This window comes from Bos javanicus, chromosome 5 (genome assembly GCF_032452875.1).
Source record: "Bos javanicus breed banteng chromosome 5, ARS-OSU_banteng_1.0, whole genome shotgun sequence".
Classification (NCBI taxonomy): domain Eukaryota; kingdom Metazoa; phylum Chordata; class Mammalia; order Artiodactyla; family Bovidae; genus Bos; species Bos javanicus.
The window spans coordinates 108,083,061-108,099,047 of NC_083872.1; the positions used below are offsets into that span (position 1 = coordinate 108,083,061).

At 37.3% G+C, this 15,987-nt stretch overlaps 1 protein-coding gene across 36 annotated transcripts in view; it reads left to right on the top strand.

Annotated features, from left to right (window-relative positions):
- The window catches only part of WNK1 (WNK lysine deficient protein kinase 1), a 130,452-nt gene that overhangs the window by 54,730 nt on the left and 59,735 nt on the right, over positions 1 to 15,987 (top strand). For all 36 annotated transcript variants that reach the window (XR_009736669.1, XM_061418296.1, XM_061418289.1 and 33 more), the window contains exons 2-4: positions 1,018 to 1,190; positions 8,844 to 9,064; positions 10,965 to 11,122. Coding sequence is in view for 35 of the 36 variants with exons in the window: in XM_061418296.1 (XP_061274280.1) it covers positions 1,018 to 1,190; positions 8,844 to 9,064; positions 10,965 to 11,122 (552 nt within the window). In the remaining variant the exon portion in view is untranslated. The remainder of the gene's footprint in view (positions 1 to 1,017; positions 1,191 to 8,843; positions 9,065 to 10,964; positions 11,123 to 15,987) is intronic.

Sequence of the window (15,987 nt, forward strand, 5' to 3'; positions counted from 1 at the left end):
CTCAGATAAGTGAATTAACCCGTAAAGTGCCAGGCACTTTAAATATATGATAGAAACATGCCTAGTAGATTACTTCTTATAACAGTCCTATGAAATGAAGGCATACACAGTCATCCCTCAATTTCCTTGTGGGGGAGAGGGGAGAAATTAAGATCTCACTACTTCCAAAATGCAATCTTATTTCATTATTAAATTGCATGTCTCTGTCAATAGGTGACTTACCTTGGAATTGGTAAATTAACTGTACCTAAAAACTGTGTATCTGAAGCACACATTAACCGTGAAGATAGTAAAATAATCTCAAGCGTGACCTTATAATCGAGAGTTTTCTTAAATACAGTTTAGCCTGTTCTCATACTCCCCGTAACAGGCTGATGAAGTTATTATTAGTAACTTCAGTGTTGCTGCGGCTGCTGCCAAGTCGCTTCAGTCGTGTCCGACTCTGTGCGACCCCATGGACTGCAGCCCACCAAGCTTCTCCGTCCATGGCATTCTCCAGGCAAGAACACTGGAGTGGGTTGCCATTTCCTTCTCCAGTGCATGAAAGTGGAAAGTGAAAGTGAAGTCGCTCAGTCGTGTCCGACTCTTAGCGACCCCATGGACTGCAGCCTACCAGGCTCCTCCATACATGGGATCTTCCAGGCAACAGTACTGGAGTGGGGTGCCATTGCCTTCTCCCAACTTCAGTGTTAGGATGTTTTATTTTAACATTGTTGGTCATTATAATATAGCACATGTTTAGCATCTAAGTGTGACTGTGGCTTGGTGTGTTTTTTTTATTTTAAACCATATTCTGTTTTTTTTTTTAAGTTTCAGATATACAGCAAAGTGATTCAGTTATACATGTATCCATTTTCAAGTTCTTTTCCTTTTTGGTTTATTACAGAATATTGAGCAGAGTTCCCTGTGTTATACAGTAGGTCCTTTGGTTATCTGCTTTAAATATGGTAGTGTATACCTATTTTAGTCCCAAACTCCTAATCTTAAATCATATTTTCTTTTGCTTTTTGATTATAGGATCGAAAGTTAACAAAGTCTGAGAGGCAGCGATTTAAAGAAGAGGCTGAAATGTTAAAGGGTCTTCAGCATCCCAATATTGTTCGATTCTATGATTCCTGGGAATCCACAGTAAAGGGAAAGAAGTGCATTGTGTTGGTGACTGAACTGATGACATCTGGAACTCTTAAAACGTAAGTTTATCACTGTTAGAAAAGCTGACGAGGAAATAGAAGAGAACTTGAATCTCTTATTTCAGTCCTTATCAGTTCTTGTTGCCCAACATCCTAAGGAGGAAACGTTAGTATGGGAGCACATTCCCTGCTCACAAGGTCCTCTGGTGTATAAAGTGGTCTGGTAATTATGTGTTGGTAAGTATTAACTGAGACGTTGCCACAGAATAAGCCTAGTTACTTTTAAGTCACGGTGAATGCCGTTTCTAAAGTTGAGTGGCTGAGAGATCAGAAATCAAGTGACAAGGGAGCCCTCTAGTGGTTGAAATGAAGCTGAAGCTTATTGACAAGTTTTACCGATTTATTTTATCACTTCATATTGGGCAGTTTTTGCTATGTCCTTGCAAATTTTGTATTGAATGCCAATTGTATTGTGACATTTATACAGATAATTCAGTTTCCCACAGGAGCATCAGAAATTGAAGCCAAAACAGTTAGATCAATCACCTCTTCCAGGAATACGGATAGGTCAAGTATGGATAGTCCTGGGTCTCCTGGATGTACCCCTGTGCCTGTGCCCGTGGATGCGTAAAAGTGACATGTGAAAAGCCAACAGATTATCTCTCCCTGCAAATTCTAATTTCCCTTCCAACTTTTCTAATATTTATGGCAACATCTTTATTCTAAGTTGTCCAGGATTCTTCTTATTCACATGTCTTTTTCTTTTCTTAGACTGTGCTCCCTGGTACTGTACCTGAGACTCGATAAATATTTGAATGAATTAAGGAAATTTGTGAAATTAAGGAAAATTGGTAATAGTTGTGTGTATCTTCTTCTTGAGATTCTTTTTCTGGTTTGAATACTTAGTGGGTTGTCATTCTGTCAGTACACAGTAGTTTTTTTAATTTTGATAAAATTCATACAACATAAAATTATCCTGTTTAAGGTGTACAATTCATTGGTATTTATTACATTTACAGTGTTTTATAACCACATCTGTCAAGTTCCTAAACATTTTTGTCACCTTAAAAGAACACCCCATCCCCTTTCACACGCAATATGCTGCTACTGCTGCTAAGTCGCTTCAGTCGTGTCCAACTCTGTGCGACCCCATAGACGGCAGCCCACCAGGCTCCCCATCCCTGGGATTCTCCAGGCAAGAACACTGGAGTGGGTTGCCATTTCCTTCTCCAATGCATGAAAGTGATAAGTCAAAGTGAAGTCGCTCAGTCGTGTCCGACTCTAGCGACCCTATGGACTGCAGCCTACCAGGCTCCTCCGTCCATGAGATTTTCCAGGCAAGAGCACTGGAGTGGGGTGCCATTGCCTTCTCCCACACGCAATATATTTTTTCTTTAATTGCACACAATTAAGTTTTTAGGCATTTTTCTTTTAAGTTTAACGTTCTCTTTTCCCATCCTCATCTGTTTCAGTTTCTGAGCCTCATAGCAAAGGCAGCAAGAGGTAAAGTAGAAAGAGCTCTGGACCGTAGTTGGTGTCTGCTCCCTGCTCTGACTTTGGCCAGCTGGGATTTAGGGCAATGAGAGCCCCTTCCCTGGGCCTCAGTTCTCCATGTGTAAAATGCATGGTTGGACTAGCTGATCTCTAGGATTTGTGGATGGGAATTTTTTTTTTTTTTACTGTGGTAAAAAACACATAAAATTTACTGTCTTCATCATTTTTAAGTGTATATAGTTTAGTACTTTAAGATACATTCATGTTGCTATGTAAACAAATCTCAAGACTTCTTCATCTTCCGAAACTAAAACCCATCAAACAACTCTCCATTCTCCCTACCAACTATTTTGTCTCTAAGGGTTTATCTGATCAAGATATTTCATATAAATGGAATATAAAATATGTGTCTGTCCTTGGCTACTTTCACTTACCATCTTTTCAAGGTTCATGTTGTGGCATATATCTATGCTTTATTCCTTTTTATGACTAAATAATGTTTTGTGGATAAACCACAATCTGTTTATCCATTCACTTGCTGATAGATATTTGGGCTGTTTCTACCTTTTGGCTATTGGGAATAATGCTGCTCTGAACATTTGTGTACAAGTGTTTGAGTACCTGGTTTTATTTCTTTTAGATCTATGTTCCTATGAGTAGAATTGCTGAGTCATATGGTAATTCTTTACCTTTCTGAGGAACCACCAAACTGTTTTCCACAATGGCTGACTCATTTTACATTCCTGCTGACACTCAATTCAAAAATGGGCAAGTAATTTGAATAGATATTTCTCCAAAGAAGATACAGACATAGCTAATACACGCATGAAAAGATGCTCAGTGTCCTGTCATTAAGGAAACACAAATCTAAACCACATGAGGTAACCTGTTAGGATGGTTATTATCAGGGCTTCCCTGAGGATCCTGTGGTTAAGAATCTCCCTTGCAATGTGAGGAATACTGGTTCAATACTGGTTCAGGAAAATCCCACCTGCCGTTGGTGACTGACCCTGTGTGCCACAACTAATGAGCCAGTACTCTGGAGCCCATGCGCTGCAACTACTGAGCCCACGAGCTGCAGTTAGTAAAGCCAGCATGCCCTAGAGCCTGTGCTTTGCAAAAGAGAAGCTACAGCAATGAGAAGCCTGTATGTATACTGCAACTAGAGTAACCCCTGCTCGCCACAGCTAGAGAAAGCCCACGTGCAGTAACAAAGACCCAGCAACCAAAAATAAATAATATCTTTTTTTAAAAAAAGAATGGCTGTTATCAAAATGATAGATAACAAGTGCTATGGAGAAAATAAAAAACTGTTGTGCATTGTTGGTGGGGATTAAATTGGTGTAACCACTATGGAAAACAGTACAGAGGCTCCTCAAAAAATTAAAAACAGGACTACTATATGACCCCACAATTCAGTTTCTGAGTATTTACCAAAGAAACTGAAACGCAGACTTAAAAAGATAATATGTACCCCCATGTTCATTGCAGCATTATTTACACTAGCTAAGTCATGGAAGCAACCTACATGTCTATTGATGGATAAATGGATAAAGAAAATATGGTATGTATATCTATAATAAAATACTATTCAGCCATGAAGAAGAAAATCTTGCCAAAAAACATCGATGGACTCTTGAGGGGGTTGTGCTAAGTGAAATGAGAAAGACAAATACCATATGAACAATACCAAAAAGCCAAACTCATAGATAACAGAGAACAGATTGGTGAGGCAGGGGCAAGTGCATGCGAGTATGAAATGGGTGGGTGGACAAAAGGTGCAAACTTCCAGTTGTAAATAAAAGTCTTAAGAATGTGATGTATAGCATGGTAACTACGGTTAATAATACTGTGCTGTATATTTGAAAGTTGCTAAGAGAGTAGGTCTTAAAAGTTTTCATCACAGTAAAAAAAAAAAAGTTGGAGTTTTGTGATGGATTTTAACTAGACTTACTGTGGCGATCATTTCACAATATATACATATTTGAATCATCATATTGTATACCTTAAACCAACATATGTTAATTACATCTCAATAAAAAAATAAATGGAAAAGAATATGAAAAGGAATATATATATGTATAACTGAGTCACTTTGCTGTGTAGTAAAAATTAAAGCACATTATCAACTATACAATTTATTCAATAAAATAAAAAAATAGAATTAGCATATGGTTCAACAATTCCACTTCTTGGTATATACCCAGAAGAATTAAAAACGGGGTCTTAGAGACACACTTGTACACCCGTGTTCATAGCAGCAGTATTCACAATGGACCCAAAGTCGAAGCAATCCACGTGTTCATCAGTGGAAGAATGGATAAGCAAAGTGTGGTGTATATGTACAATGGAATATTTTTCAGCCTTTTTAAAAGAGAAGGAAATTTATGGTATATGCTATAACAGGAATGAACTTTAAGGGCATTGTGCTACCTGATAGAAGCCAGTCACAGAAAGACAAATACTGTATGATTCCATTTACATGAGATACTGAGAGTAGGCTAATTCATAGAGACAGAAAGTTGGGTGATAGTTGCATGGCCTCAGGGGGGAGGGGAAGTGGAGCGTCACTGTTTAAAGGGTATAGCGTTTCAGTTTCACAAGATGAGTTCTGGAGATGGATGGTGGTGATGATTGTGCATAATAATATGAACATGGCTCTGACAGTAAAGAATGCCCTAAATGTGGGAGACCCAGGTTCAATCACTGGATTGAGAAGATCCCCTGGAGAAGGGAACGGCAACCCACTCTAGTGTTCTTGCCTGGAGTATCCCATGGACAGAGGAGCCTTGTGGGCTATAATCCATGAGGTCTCAGAGTTGGATACAACTGAGTGACTAATACTTCAACAACTTCAGGTGGTACATTTTATGTTCTATGTATTTATCATACTTTATTTTAGTGGAGGGGGACCAAGTGTGTTGACTTTTCTCAAAAAACAGAGTGGAAGAATAGTGTCCAGTTCCTTTTTTGAAGCCAGCATAACCCCAATACCAAAATCCTAAGATACAGCAAAAGAACTTGATAGAGCAGTGTCCCCCGTGAATATAGGTACCAAATTCCTTTACAAAATAATAGCAAATTGGATTCTAGCCATCACACTGTTGTTGTTCAGTCGCTCAGTCATAGTAGACTCTGCAACCCCATGGACTGCAGCACGCCAGGCTTCCCTGTCCTTCACTGTCTCCCAGAGTTTGCTCAAACTCATGTCCTTTGAGTCAGTGGTGCCATCCAACCATCTCATCCTCTGTTGCCCTCTTCTCGTCTTGCCCTCAGTCTTCCGCAGCATCAGGGTCTTTTCCAGTGAGACGTCTCTTCACATCAGGTAGCCAAAGTATTGGAGCTTCAGCTTCAGCATCAGTCCTTCCAATGAATATTCAGGATTGATTTACTTTAGAATTGACTGGTTTGATCTCCTTGCTATCCATGGAAATTTCAGTATGTCGGTGACAAATAGGGTTTGTCCCAGGATTGCCAAGTTGGTTTAACAGAACGAATTAATGTTTTTCAACACATTAACACCCCACTCCAGTACCTTTGCCTGGAAAATCCCATGGATGGAGGAGCCTGGTAGGCTGCAGTCCATGGGGTCACGGAGAGTCGGACACGACTGAGCTACTTCACTTTTACTTTTCACTTTCATGCATTGGAGAAGGAAATGGTAACCCACTCCAGTGTTCTTGCCTGGAGAATCCCAGGGAGAGGGGAGCCTGGTGGGCTGCCGTCTATGGGGTCGCATAGAATCAGACACGACTGAAGTGACTTAGCAGCAACAGAATAAAAACTGTGTGATCATTTCAGTATATGTGGAAAAAGTATTTGACAAATCAGCATCTATTCCTTACTAACAACTCTTAGCAGACTTGGGGTGGTAGGAAACTTCCTCAGACTGCTAAGAGCATCTGTGAAAAAGCTTTATACATCACTACTTCCTGGGAGGTGAGGAACACAGCACAGATGCCTGCTTTCACTGCTTATGTTCTGTATTGTTCTAAAGGGGCCTGCCCAGAACAAGAATGGGGAAACCAGGAAAAAACAAAAAGATAGGAAAGGAAGAAATAAAACTGCTCCTGTTTGCAGATTATGTAATTGTTTACATAGAAAATTCCAGTGATTCTAAACAGATTTAATAAGGTTATAAGATACAAGTTTAATAGACAATCTATTATATTTTATCATTTTGTAGATGTGAAAGAGATACAAGCTAGCCTCATCTTTTCCCCAATATTTTTTCTCTTAAAAAGTCATAATTTTAATTCTTATTTTTCATTGTTTCTCATGCATATATAAGCTTAAATGTGTATATATATATGTATTCTTTGTTTTTTCTTCCAGTTGTAAGGAGAGATAATTGACATTTCCCAACATTTTATTCTAAAATTTTTCAATTATACATAAAAGTTGAAAGAATTATATAGTGAACACATACATAGTCTCTTCTAGATTCTTTAATTTAGTTAACCTCTGTTGTGTCTGCTTTACCAAATATGTTCATCTAGTCATCCCCCTCTTTTTTCATTCCAGGTTAAGTTGCAGACATCAGTAAACACTTGAGTACATACACATTTCATCAAAGTTCCAATATTTGTATGCTTGATTTTTCCTTATAATGACATTTATAAGCAGTGAAAATATTAATCATAGTTCTATCATTTGATGAGTTTTGATCAAAACTGTTTTAAAAAAAAAACAACTGTTAACATACAGAACACTTCCTTCATTTCAGTAAATGCCTTACTCTTCTTTGACAACCTTTTCCTCATTCTCCAGGATTAACTCTTTATATATTTTTAAACCATAAAACCAACTTTCATCCTAAGTTTTCTTTAATTATCTCTTATCCACCCCCCAAGTGAAGCAGAATTTCATTTTTAAATTTGTTTTTAAAATTTCATATTAGATTCTATATTAGCTTTTTAGTTAATCTTCCTTGTGTGTATGTGTACATTTTAGGTATTTTTTTTTAGCAGTTTAAATCTTTAAATCTTTATTTAAACTTAAATCTTTAACTTTTCACAGCATGCTTATGGTTGATACTGTACAATTTTATGTAAAATAAAGAAAACTTGCACAAATATAGGCCCATTTATCTCTAGTACTTATAATTTATGCTATAAGCTTTATATTATGTATGTCTGTTGTATAGATCCTGTAACACAGTGTTATAAATTTTCCTTTAGGTAGTCACATGTAACAAAGATAATGCTAGGAAAGTATATTCTTTTATATTTACCATTTGTGTGCTTCATTTTTTTCTCTATGTCCAGATGAAATAGCATCTGACCTCAGTTTGTCAGAAAACTGTTCTTTTAGCTTTAGCTGGGTTGCTTGTAATCTGCTGCATACACATATATTTGAGAGGTTAGCCAGAGATTTGGGCAGAGTGAATATGCAGAACTTGGAGTGCCCCTTCTGTACCTCCTTTCTGGATTCCCCCACCCCTGCCACCTTTCAGGATCTCTGTTGTCCAACAGAACTTTCTGTGGTGATGGAAATGTTCTGTAATCTGCACCATCCAAAATGGTAGCCACTTGCCATGTGCAGTTGTTGAGCACTTGAAATTTGGTGCAGCTGGGAGATGACCTTTTTAAGTTTAATGTATCTAATTCATTTAAATATAAATATTTTCATTGTCTAGTGGGTATTGTATTGGACGGACTTTTATTGTAGAAAGTTGTATTGAACACACTGTTTTAGGTGCTGCAGTCATCTTGAACTCTGTCCTTGTATTTATTCCTCAACCAATAAAACCTACAGGGTTGTGTCCAGGTTTGAGCAACCTGCACAGACTAGTGCTTACCCTTTTTTCTCATGTGTCCTCCCTTCCAATTTGTGCCTGATTTTGATTGATCTATAGAATCTTCAGGTGTGTGTATGTGTTCGCTCGCGCACGTATATTCACTGGAGTTTATATCTGCATCCAGTAAGGGTTGCTCCACCATTTACCAGAAGTCAAACTCTACCTCTTGTCAGTCATCTTGGCAGTGATCTAATTTTAAGGAATTTGTTTTTTGTGCTTTGTTACCAGAATTTGCTTGCCAACTACTTGTTATCCTATCCCCTTTAACCTTGCTAAAAGTAGTGCTAACCTTAGGTTACTGAATCTTAATATTCTAAATTTGATATTCTCATCTTAGATATGCTAGAATTTAATGGAACTCTTCAAAGCAGTAAACGCATATCATCGATAACCTGTTTGGTGTAACTTGCCTTCTCTAGGTACCTGAAAAGGTTTAAGGTGATGAAGATCAAAGTTTTGAGAAGCTGGTGCCGTCAGATTCTTAAAGGACTTCAGTTTCTTCATACTAGAACTCCACCTATTATTCACCGGGATCTTAAGTGTGACAACATCTTTATCACTGGCCCCACAGGCTCAGTCAAGATTGGAGACCTAGGTCTGGCCACCCTGAAGCGGGCTTCTTTTGCCAAGAGTGTGATAGGTATGTTTCACAGGTACCTTGTGAAAGTCTGACTGGCTTTCTGACATTCACTTTATTTAGAAACCTGACTCTGTCAGAGCTTTTATAATGTGAAATAAACCTTCAGAAATTCATAGCTTGAACCCAGGAAGTGATATGGAGTTCTCTGCATTTATGCCTCTAGAAGCATCCTGAAGACAATTGTTTTGTGAAGTTACATGAATAGAAGTAAGGTGAACTTTGTTGACAAAACCTTATGTAATAGCACTATCACCTTCTTGGGTCATTTTGTTGATGCTTAGTATCATACACTTATATAATAGATAAACTATGTTAACTTTCCCCATGAAAGAAACTGAATTTATATATAATTTAATTTCTGAAAAGGTCTGTTGTATATATTTATATTCAAAAAATCTGCCTATTAAAACTTTTAAAATGTAAAAATATAATGGTTCATTATCAACTTTTTCTTCTGCTCTTCAAAAGATCTGCTTAAAACAGTTTTCTGTCTCAGTGCTAGTTACACTTTGGTTTGGATGGTTCTTTGTTGTGAGGACCGTCTTGTGCGTTGTAAGATGACTTAACAGCACCCCTGGTCTCTGCTCTCTGGATGCTGGTAGCATGCCCATTTGTCCACCTCCCTCCAGTCGTGACAGCCAAATATGTCCCCTGTGGGGCCAATTGCCCTCCTCGACAGTCATTGATTTACAGGACAAGGCTGTGTGTCAGGACATTGCAGCTGAAAATATAGTTTAATGCCTATTGTTTTATAAGCTTTCCCTTCTGAAGAGGGTGCGACAGTTTGAAAGCTTGAAATCTTCATGAACTCTATTCTCTCAAAAGGTGACAATGACAACAGCAAGAAAACTACTCATTTTTAAGTGGGCTAGAATCCTATGTTTTAGTAAGAAAGAACACAGAATACCAGTAATTTGCACATCCTGATAAAAAAATAGTGTTCTGGGGAGTTATTTAAAGCTGAATTTCCCTTCTGCCTTCCCTGTTGCCTATAAAGGAAACAGTTCTTTGTCTTTGGTATGTTAATCTCTGGCCCAAGAGTTTTTTCTTCTTTCTTGTTTAAATTGTATTGTGCAAGCCTGTTCTTAGAAATGTTCTGTAATTTGAGGTATCTGGGCTTAATTTCTTTGGAAACATTGGAAACTTGGTGTGTGGAATCACACACTCCACACTCTTAATTCAGTATGAGAACACAAATACAGACTGAATGGTGTGTGTGTGTCTGTAGGGTGTCCCTCACATTTCTTACACCTGCAGTAGATTCGCAGACTACGGGGAGGGTGAGTGGCCTCACAGACGTTTACACTGTATTATTTTAAAAATGCACTGAATGTCAGGTTTTTTTTTTTTTTTACACTGCAAAGCTGCCTTAAAAGTGAAGTTGATCAATAGACTGTTATTGGCAAGAGACTAGCTCTAAATGTTAACTTTACAGCTCTCATACAGTAGGGGGCAGACAAGTATTTTTATCTTTTTAACCTATCATCCTGTCTTACAGATAGATGCCATTTTCTCTGCTTTACTCTTTGCTGTTCTCTTACCTTTTTCTTCCATTTGTTTTCGTATGAGTTATATCAGTTTATCTTTTATGTGAGGCTCTATTTTGACATTGTATAACAGTAATCCACTTGAAACAGTAAATAAACAGATGCATGGTCCTCTTCTTTTTATAAAGGAATTGCTGTGAGAGGTCTGTAACAGATTTGATGGAGCAGACTAAGGTGATTTCTCTCCTCTCCCCCCACTTCCTACCTGTCTTTCTTTCATCTTTACCCCTTCTACATACTTCTCTCTCACAGATGAGCCCCTCTGCTGCCCCGCCCCCCCCCCCCCCCCCGCCTCCTTAAGTACATCTGCAGTTTCTCCTCACATTGAGTCTGAATCATTCTTTTAATTTAAGGTACCCCAGAGTTCATGGCCCCTGAGATGTATGAAGAGAAGTACGATGAATCCGTTGATGTTTATGCTTTTGGGATGTGCATGCTCGAGATGGCCACGTCTGAATACCCGTACTCAGAGTGTCAGAACGCTGCACAGATCTACCGTCGTGTGACCAGCGTAAGTCCTGTCAGAACTGACTGGTGATCTTAGGCCATATCTAAGAAGCTGGGTAACGTCAAACCATGCAGAAGGGAACAACAGTAGAAAGCATCACACGGTGTTCACCCCTCATCTCTCTGTGTCTCCTCTTTTTATAAGGACACTGGTCAGATTGCGTTGTGTCCAGCCCACTCCAGATTGGGCTCTTCTAACTAATTGCACCTGCGGTGATCCTGTTTCCAAATAAGATCACATTCTGAGATACTGAGGGTTAGAATTTTAACATATCTTTTTGTGGGGGTGACACTGTTCAACCCATAATAGCTCATGGTTTCATCCAACAAATATTTAAATCTCTGTTATGTTCCAGACTTCTTACTAGATCCTAGGTATTGAATATTGTTGCTAAGTAAAAGACAAACCTGTCTATCAAGAGCTTACTACTCAGTGAAGGAGTAGTAAACAGTAAACAAGTAAACCAGACAGTTACCATAGGGTATAAAAACAGTTTTCCTAGGGTCAGTATGTAACAAAGCATGTAGTAATTGTGCCTGATTGAGTTTGAACAGGTGAGGGAAATTACGTGAAACAGGGAGTGACTAAGATAATACTGCATGTGAAAAAAATCTATAATTTGTGTGTCTGCAGTTTGGAAATAGGAAAAAGAAGAGACAAGGGATAAGGGAGGAAAGGAAAGTTGAGACTCTGCTTGAGCGCTGGGGGAACCATTGCAGCCACTGTAAGACATGGTAGGTGTCATGGGACTCCGCTGGCGGTCCAGTGGTTAGGGCGCTGTGTCTTCACTACTGAGAGCATAGGTTGATCCCTGGACTGGGTACTAAGATTCCACAAGCCACTCGGTACAGCGAAAAAAAGAAAACCCCACACTTGGTAGGTGTTATAATATCAGACCTAAATTTTTAAAAGATTATTTTGACTGCAGGATAGAGGATGGATATATTAGGAAACTAATAAAAGTTGAAAACCCAGTTAAGAAGTATTGCAGTAATCTGAAGGAATAACTAATAGGCTGAAATAAAGGATTAGAAGTGGCCACAGCAGATGGCTGAGAGATCAGTTTTCTTTATAGATTAGAATTCAGTTAAGCTAAGGTGTTCTTTTCCGCTTAATCTTTATGAAAACAAACAATAATATGAAAATACCCTTTGTAAATACATATCCTTTGAACAGAGATCAAACTGAATATTGAACTTGATTATGAGGTTAAATACCTTAATTTTAGGACTATAAAATTTACAGTTTGTATGTAGAATGGTTAGTGTAATTTATTTACTCACTTAAACCATCTGTAACTTTTCTTCATTCCATTATACTCTAAACCAGGAATTAGCAAAGGTTCATGGGCCAAATCCATCCTGCTACCCATTTTTGTACAGCCTATGAGCTAAGAATGCTTTTTGCATTCCTAATGGTTGAGGGGGGAATCAAAAGAAGAATAGTATATGATGGCATGTGAAAATTATATGAAATTCAAATTTCAGTATCCATGAAGAAAGTAAAGATAGCCACTCATTTGTTTCTGTATTTTCTATGTCTGTTTTCACATATTATAATAGTAGAGTCGAGTAATTGCAACAGACTGTTTAGTTCCAAAAGCCTAAATTATGTACTGTTTGGCTCTTAACAGAAAGTTGCCAACTCCTAAATATATGCCACCAAAACTTAAAAAGTTCTCTGAAGAGTTCTGTAAATAATTACTGATCTGTCGAAGTAGCGGTGATGTTCTGTTAGAATGCCATTAGCCTCTATACTTGGAGTAGACAGGAGAATCTCAATGTACACAAGTAGTTACTTCAGTAATCAGCTCTGATAATTTGTAAGCGGTCTTTTCTCTCTCTTAAGAGTAGAATTATCACTTCAGTGGTGAGAACATAAGAGATTTTAATGTAATAACCATTTTTCACTGGCCATATTTATTCTTTCTATTGCCAAAGAGTAGATAGCATGTTAAACCTAGCATTATTGCTTGAGGTGATAATTCTAGATTTTAAACACAAATACCTATTCACAGAAATACTTTGTTTACCTTCCAGCAATGCTGAATGTTTTGATAGTGAACAGACCAGAAGAATTAAGTACACATAAGCTAGCTAAATAGTTAAACATTCTCTACTGTCTCTTTCAGCTACTGCCCTTCTTTGTGGATCTTGCAGTATTTCTAACTTGAAACTTGGTAGATTTTGTTAAGAATTATCAGATAGTGCTTTGCTGTCAGAGAGACTGCCCAGGCATTACTAGTGGTCTAGGGGTAGGTGTCTCTGATTAATCTTGTGAATTCAACTCCTGATTATTTCTCTAAACAAATAAAGGTTGGTACTTAAAATATCTCAAAGGATCATGGAATTTTAGTTTCTTTTTGTTAAATGAAGTCCAAAAAATAACTCTCCTATGTAAAAAAATTAAGTTATAAATTACATGGTAGTACCAATTTTTTTTAATGCAGAATGAATCGGGTGACCTGTATTAAATTCTACCCTGTTTCATACTTACCCACCAAATATGCTTACCTAGTTAAAATAATGACTAAGTAAGATGAGTACGTGAAGGATGGAGTCAGCCCTATCGGGTAAAAAGCTATTCACCAGAGGCTCAGGGCTAAAACCAATGGTTTGAGTTCTTTGACTTCAGACTGTCAGGCACAGACAGCACTGCCATAAAATTAGGTAAAAGTTTATGTAAGTAGTTATTTGGTAAAAGTAAAGAAAACAATTTGATTTTAAGATAATGCATATGAAACAGTGTAATCAATTAACAGATGAATCTTTATTTGCAAATGCGAGCTCTAGCTCAGTTGAGAGGAGAATCCCCTTCTCAAATAAAAAAAGTCTGGTGTTAGCTTAATAGACCCTAAGAAGACCAACATCACAGTTTCCATAGTCTTAGTATGGTATTTAACTTTTTTCAGTCTCTCAATGGGTTGTGTGGGGGTTTTTTTAAGATAAAAATTTACATACCTTAAAATTAACTGTTTAAATCATTTTAAGGTGTAAAATTCAGTGGGTTTTAGTGTTTTCAGTGTTCTGCAGTCATCACCACTAATGCCAGAACCTTTCTGTCACCTCAAGAAAGAAGCCCTATACCCATTAGCAGTCGTTCCTCTGACAGCCACTAATGTGCTTTCTGTCTCTGTGATTTGACCTGTTATGCACATTTCATACAAATAGAATCATTAAATATATGGCCTTTTGTGTTAGACTTTGTTTTTGTGTTATGCTTTGATATAGCATAGTGTTTTCAGGGTTTATCCATGTTTTAGCATGAATTGGTTCTTCAGTCCTTTTTATGGCTGAATAATATTGCATCGTATGAATGTCCTTTATATTTCTGTAGTTTCTTCCTTCTTTTCTCATTGTTTAAACTATTTGAACCTATAGCCACCCTCACCTGGAGAGGAGTTGGGAACAGAAGGGATGAAATATACAGTGTTTTAAAAGGTACTGTCCTAGAGCCTGATTTATTAAATCTTTGCTTACAGTGTTGTGTTTGTAGCATAGCATTCAGCGTGTTGTAGGTACTCAGTGATATTTTAAAGAATAAATGATTCAGTTAAAGGAATCCCAAATAATAGTCAAGTCGGACACTAGTAAGTTTCGAGGAGTTGAATTTACCCTGCAAATAAGATCACCTTAGAAATATTAACTTTATCCTACTGATGTGAAATCAAGTAGTGGCTTAGAAACTGATAAACTTTATATATGTACATACACAATATATTCTGTAAAATGGGGGAAACTACTTGGTATAAATCAAGCAGAAAACAGTAACTTTGACAGAGTCAGAATTCCAGGATTAGGAAGGCATTTGATAAAGTCATCTATTCATGTGTTCTTCTGTCAGTTCTCACATCACTATTTAGATATTTGCTGTGCAATATGCAGTCCCCAAAAATGTAAAATTTTGGCCCTATCCCAGACAGATTGGGTCAAAACCAGAGTTTCACAAGATCCAAAGATACTTTTTGTGTATGTTAAAGTTTGAGAAGTGTAAGCTGGAACAGTGATCACCACAGGTCCCTTCCAGGTCTGTATACCTTATTTTTGGTTAAATTAAAAAAAAAAAAAAAAGAGTATTATAATAGCAAACATTATTTGACTAAATTTTTGTTCCATTGTTCATGGAACATTTTTACTAACATTATAAGTAAACAAATTGACTTCGAAATCTAACCCTATTTAATTGCGGGGGTTTTTTTTTTGTCGTATTCAGTAGTTGCTTTTTAAAAATGCAAAATAGTAAGTAAGTCAAGCTGCAGAAAAGTTGGAATAAAAAGCTTGAGGTATTAAGTCAGTTGAACTGTTGGAATCCTTAATTTCTAAGAATACTGAAAGCATTTACGTGTTCTTTATTTTTCCTCTTAGCTTTGAAAATTGAGTTCCATATTATCCACAGTTCATTATTCTGTACTGTCAATTATTGTATTTCTTATTTGGGAAGTGTTGTCTTGGTTTCACCAACCTCCATTCCCATCTTCTGACTTCCATTGAAGAAATAAAAGGGGCAGTTTTTACTAGTCCTTTTTAAATTTTCTAGCCGCTTTTTTTTTTCCCATGTTTTGGGTGCTGAGATAAATGTGTGGAGAGTTTTAAGTACCTAGATTATACAGTGATTTATATGATTATATAAGCAATAGTGATGCTTCTACTGAAATAGACCTTGAAATAGTATATTACATGTCTGACCTTGCAGTGGTACAACTGCCATGTAAATAGCAGATGTTAGCAGTGTATTAACACATGTACATGCTAGTCTCAGACATTGCATTAAGCACTTTGCATATATTATGTAATTTAATTCTTCCAACAACCCTGGCCAGGAGCGATTTACTAGTATTATTATCTACATTTTGTAAATAAATAGTCTGA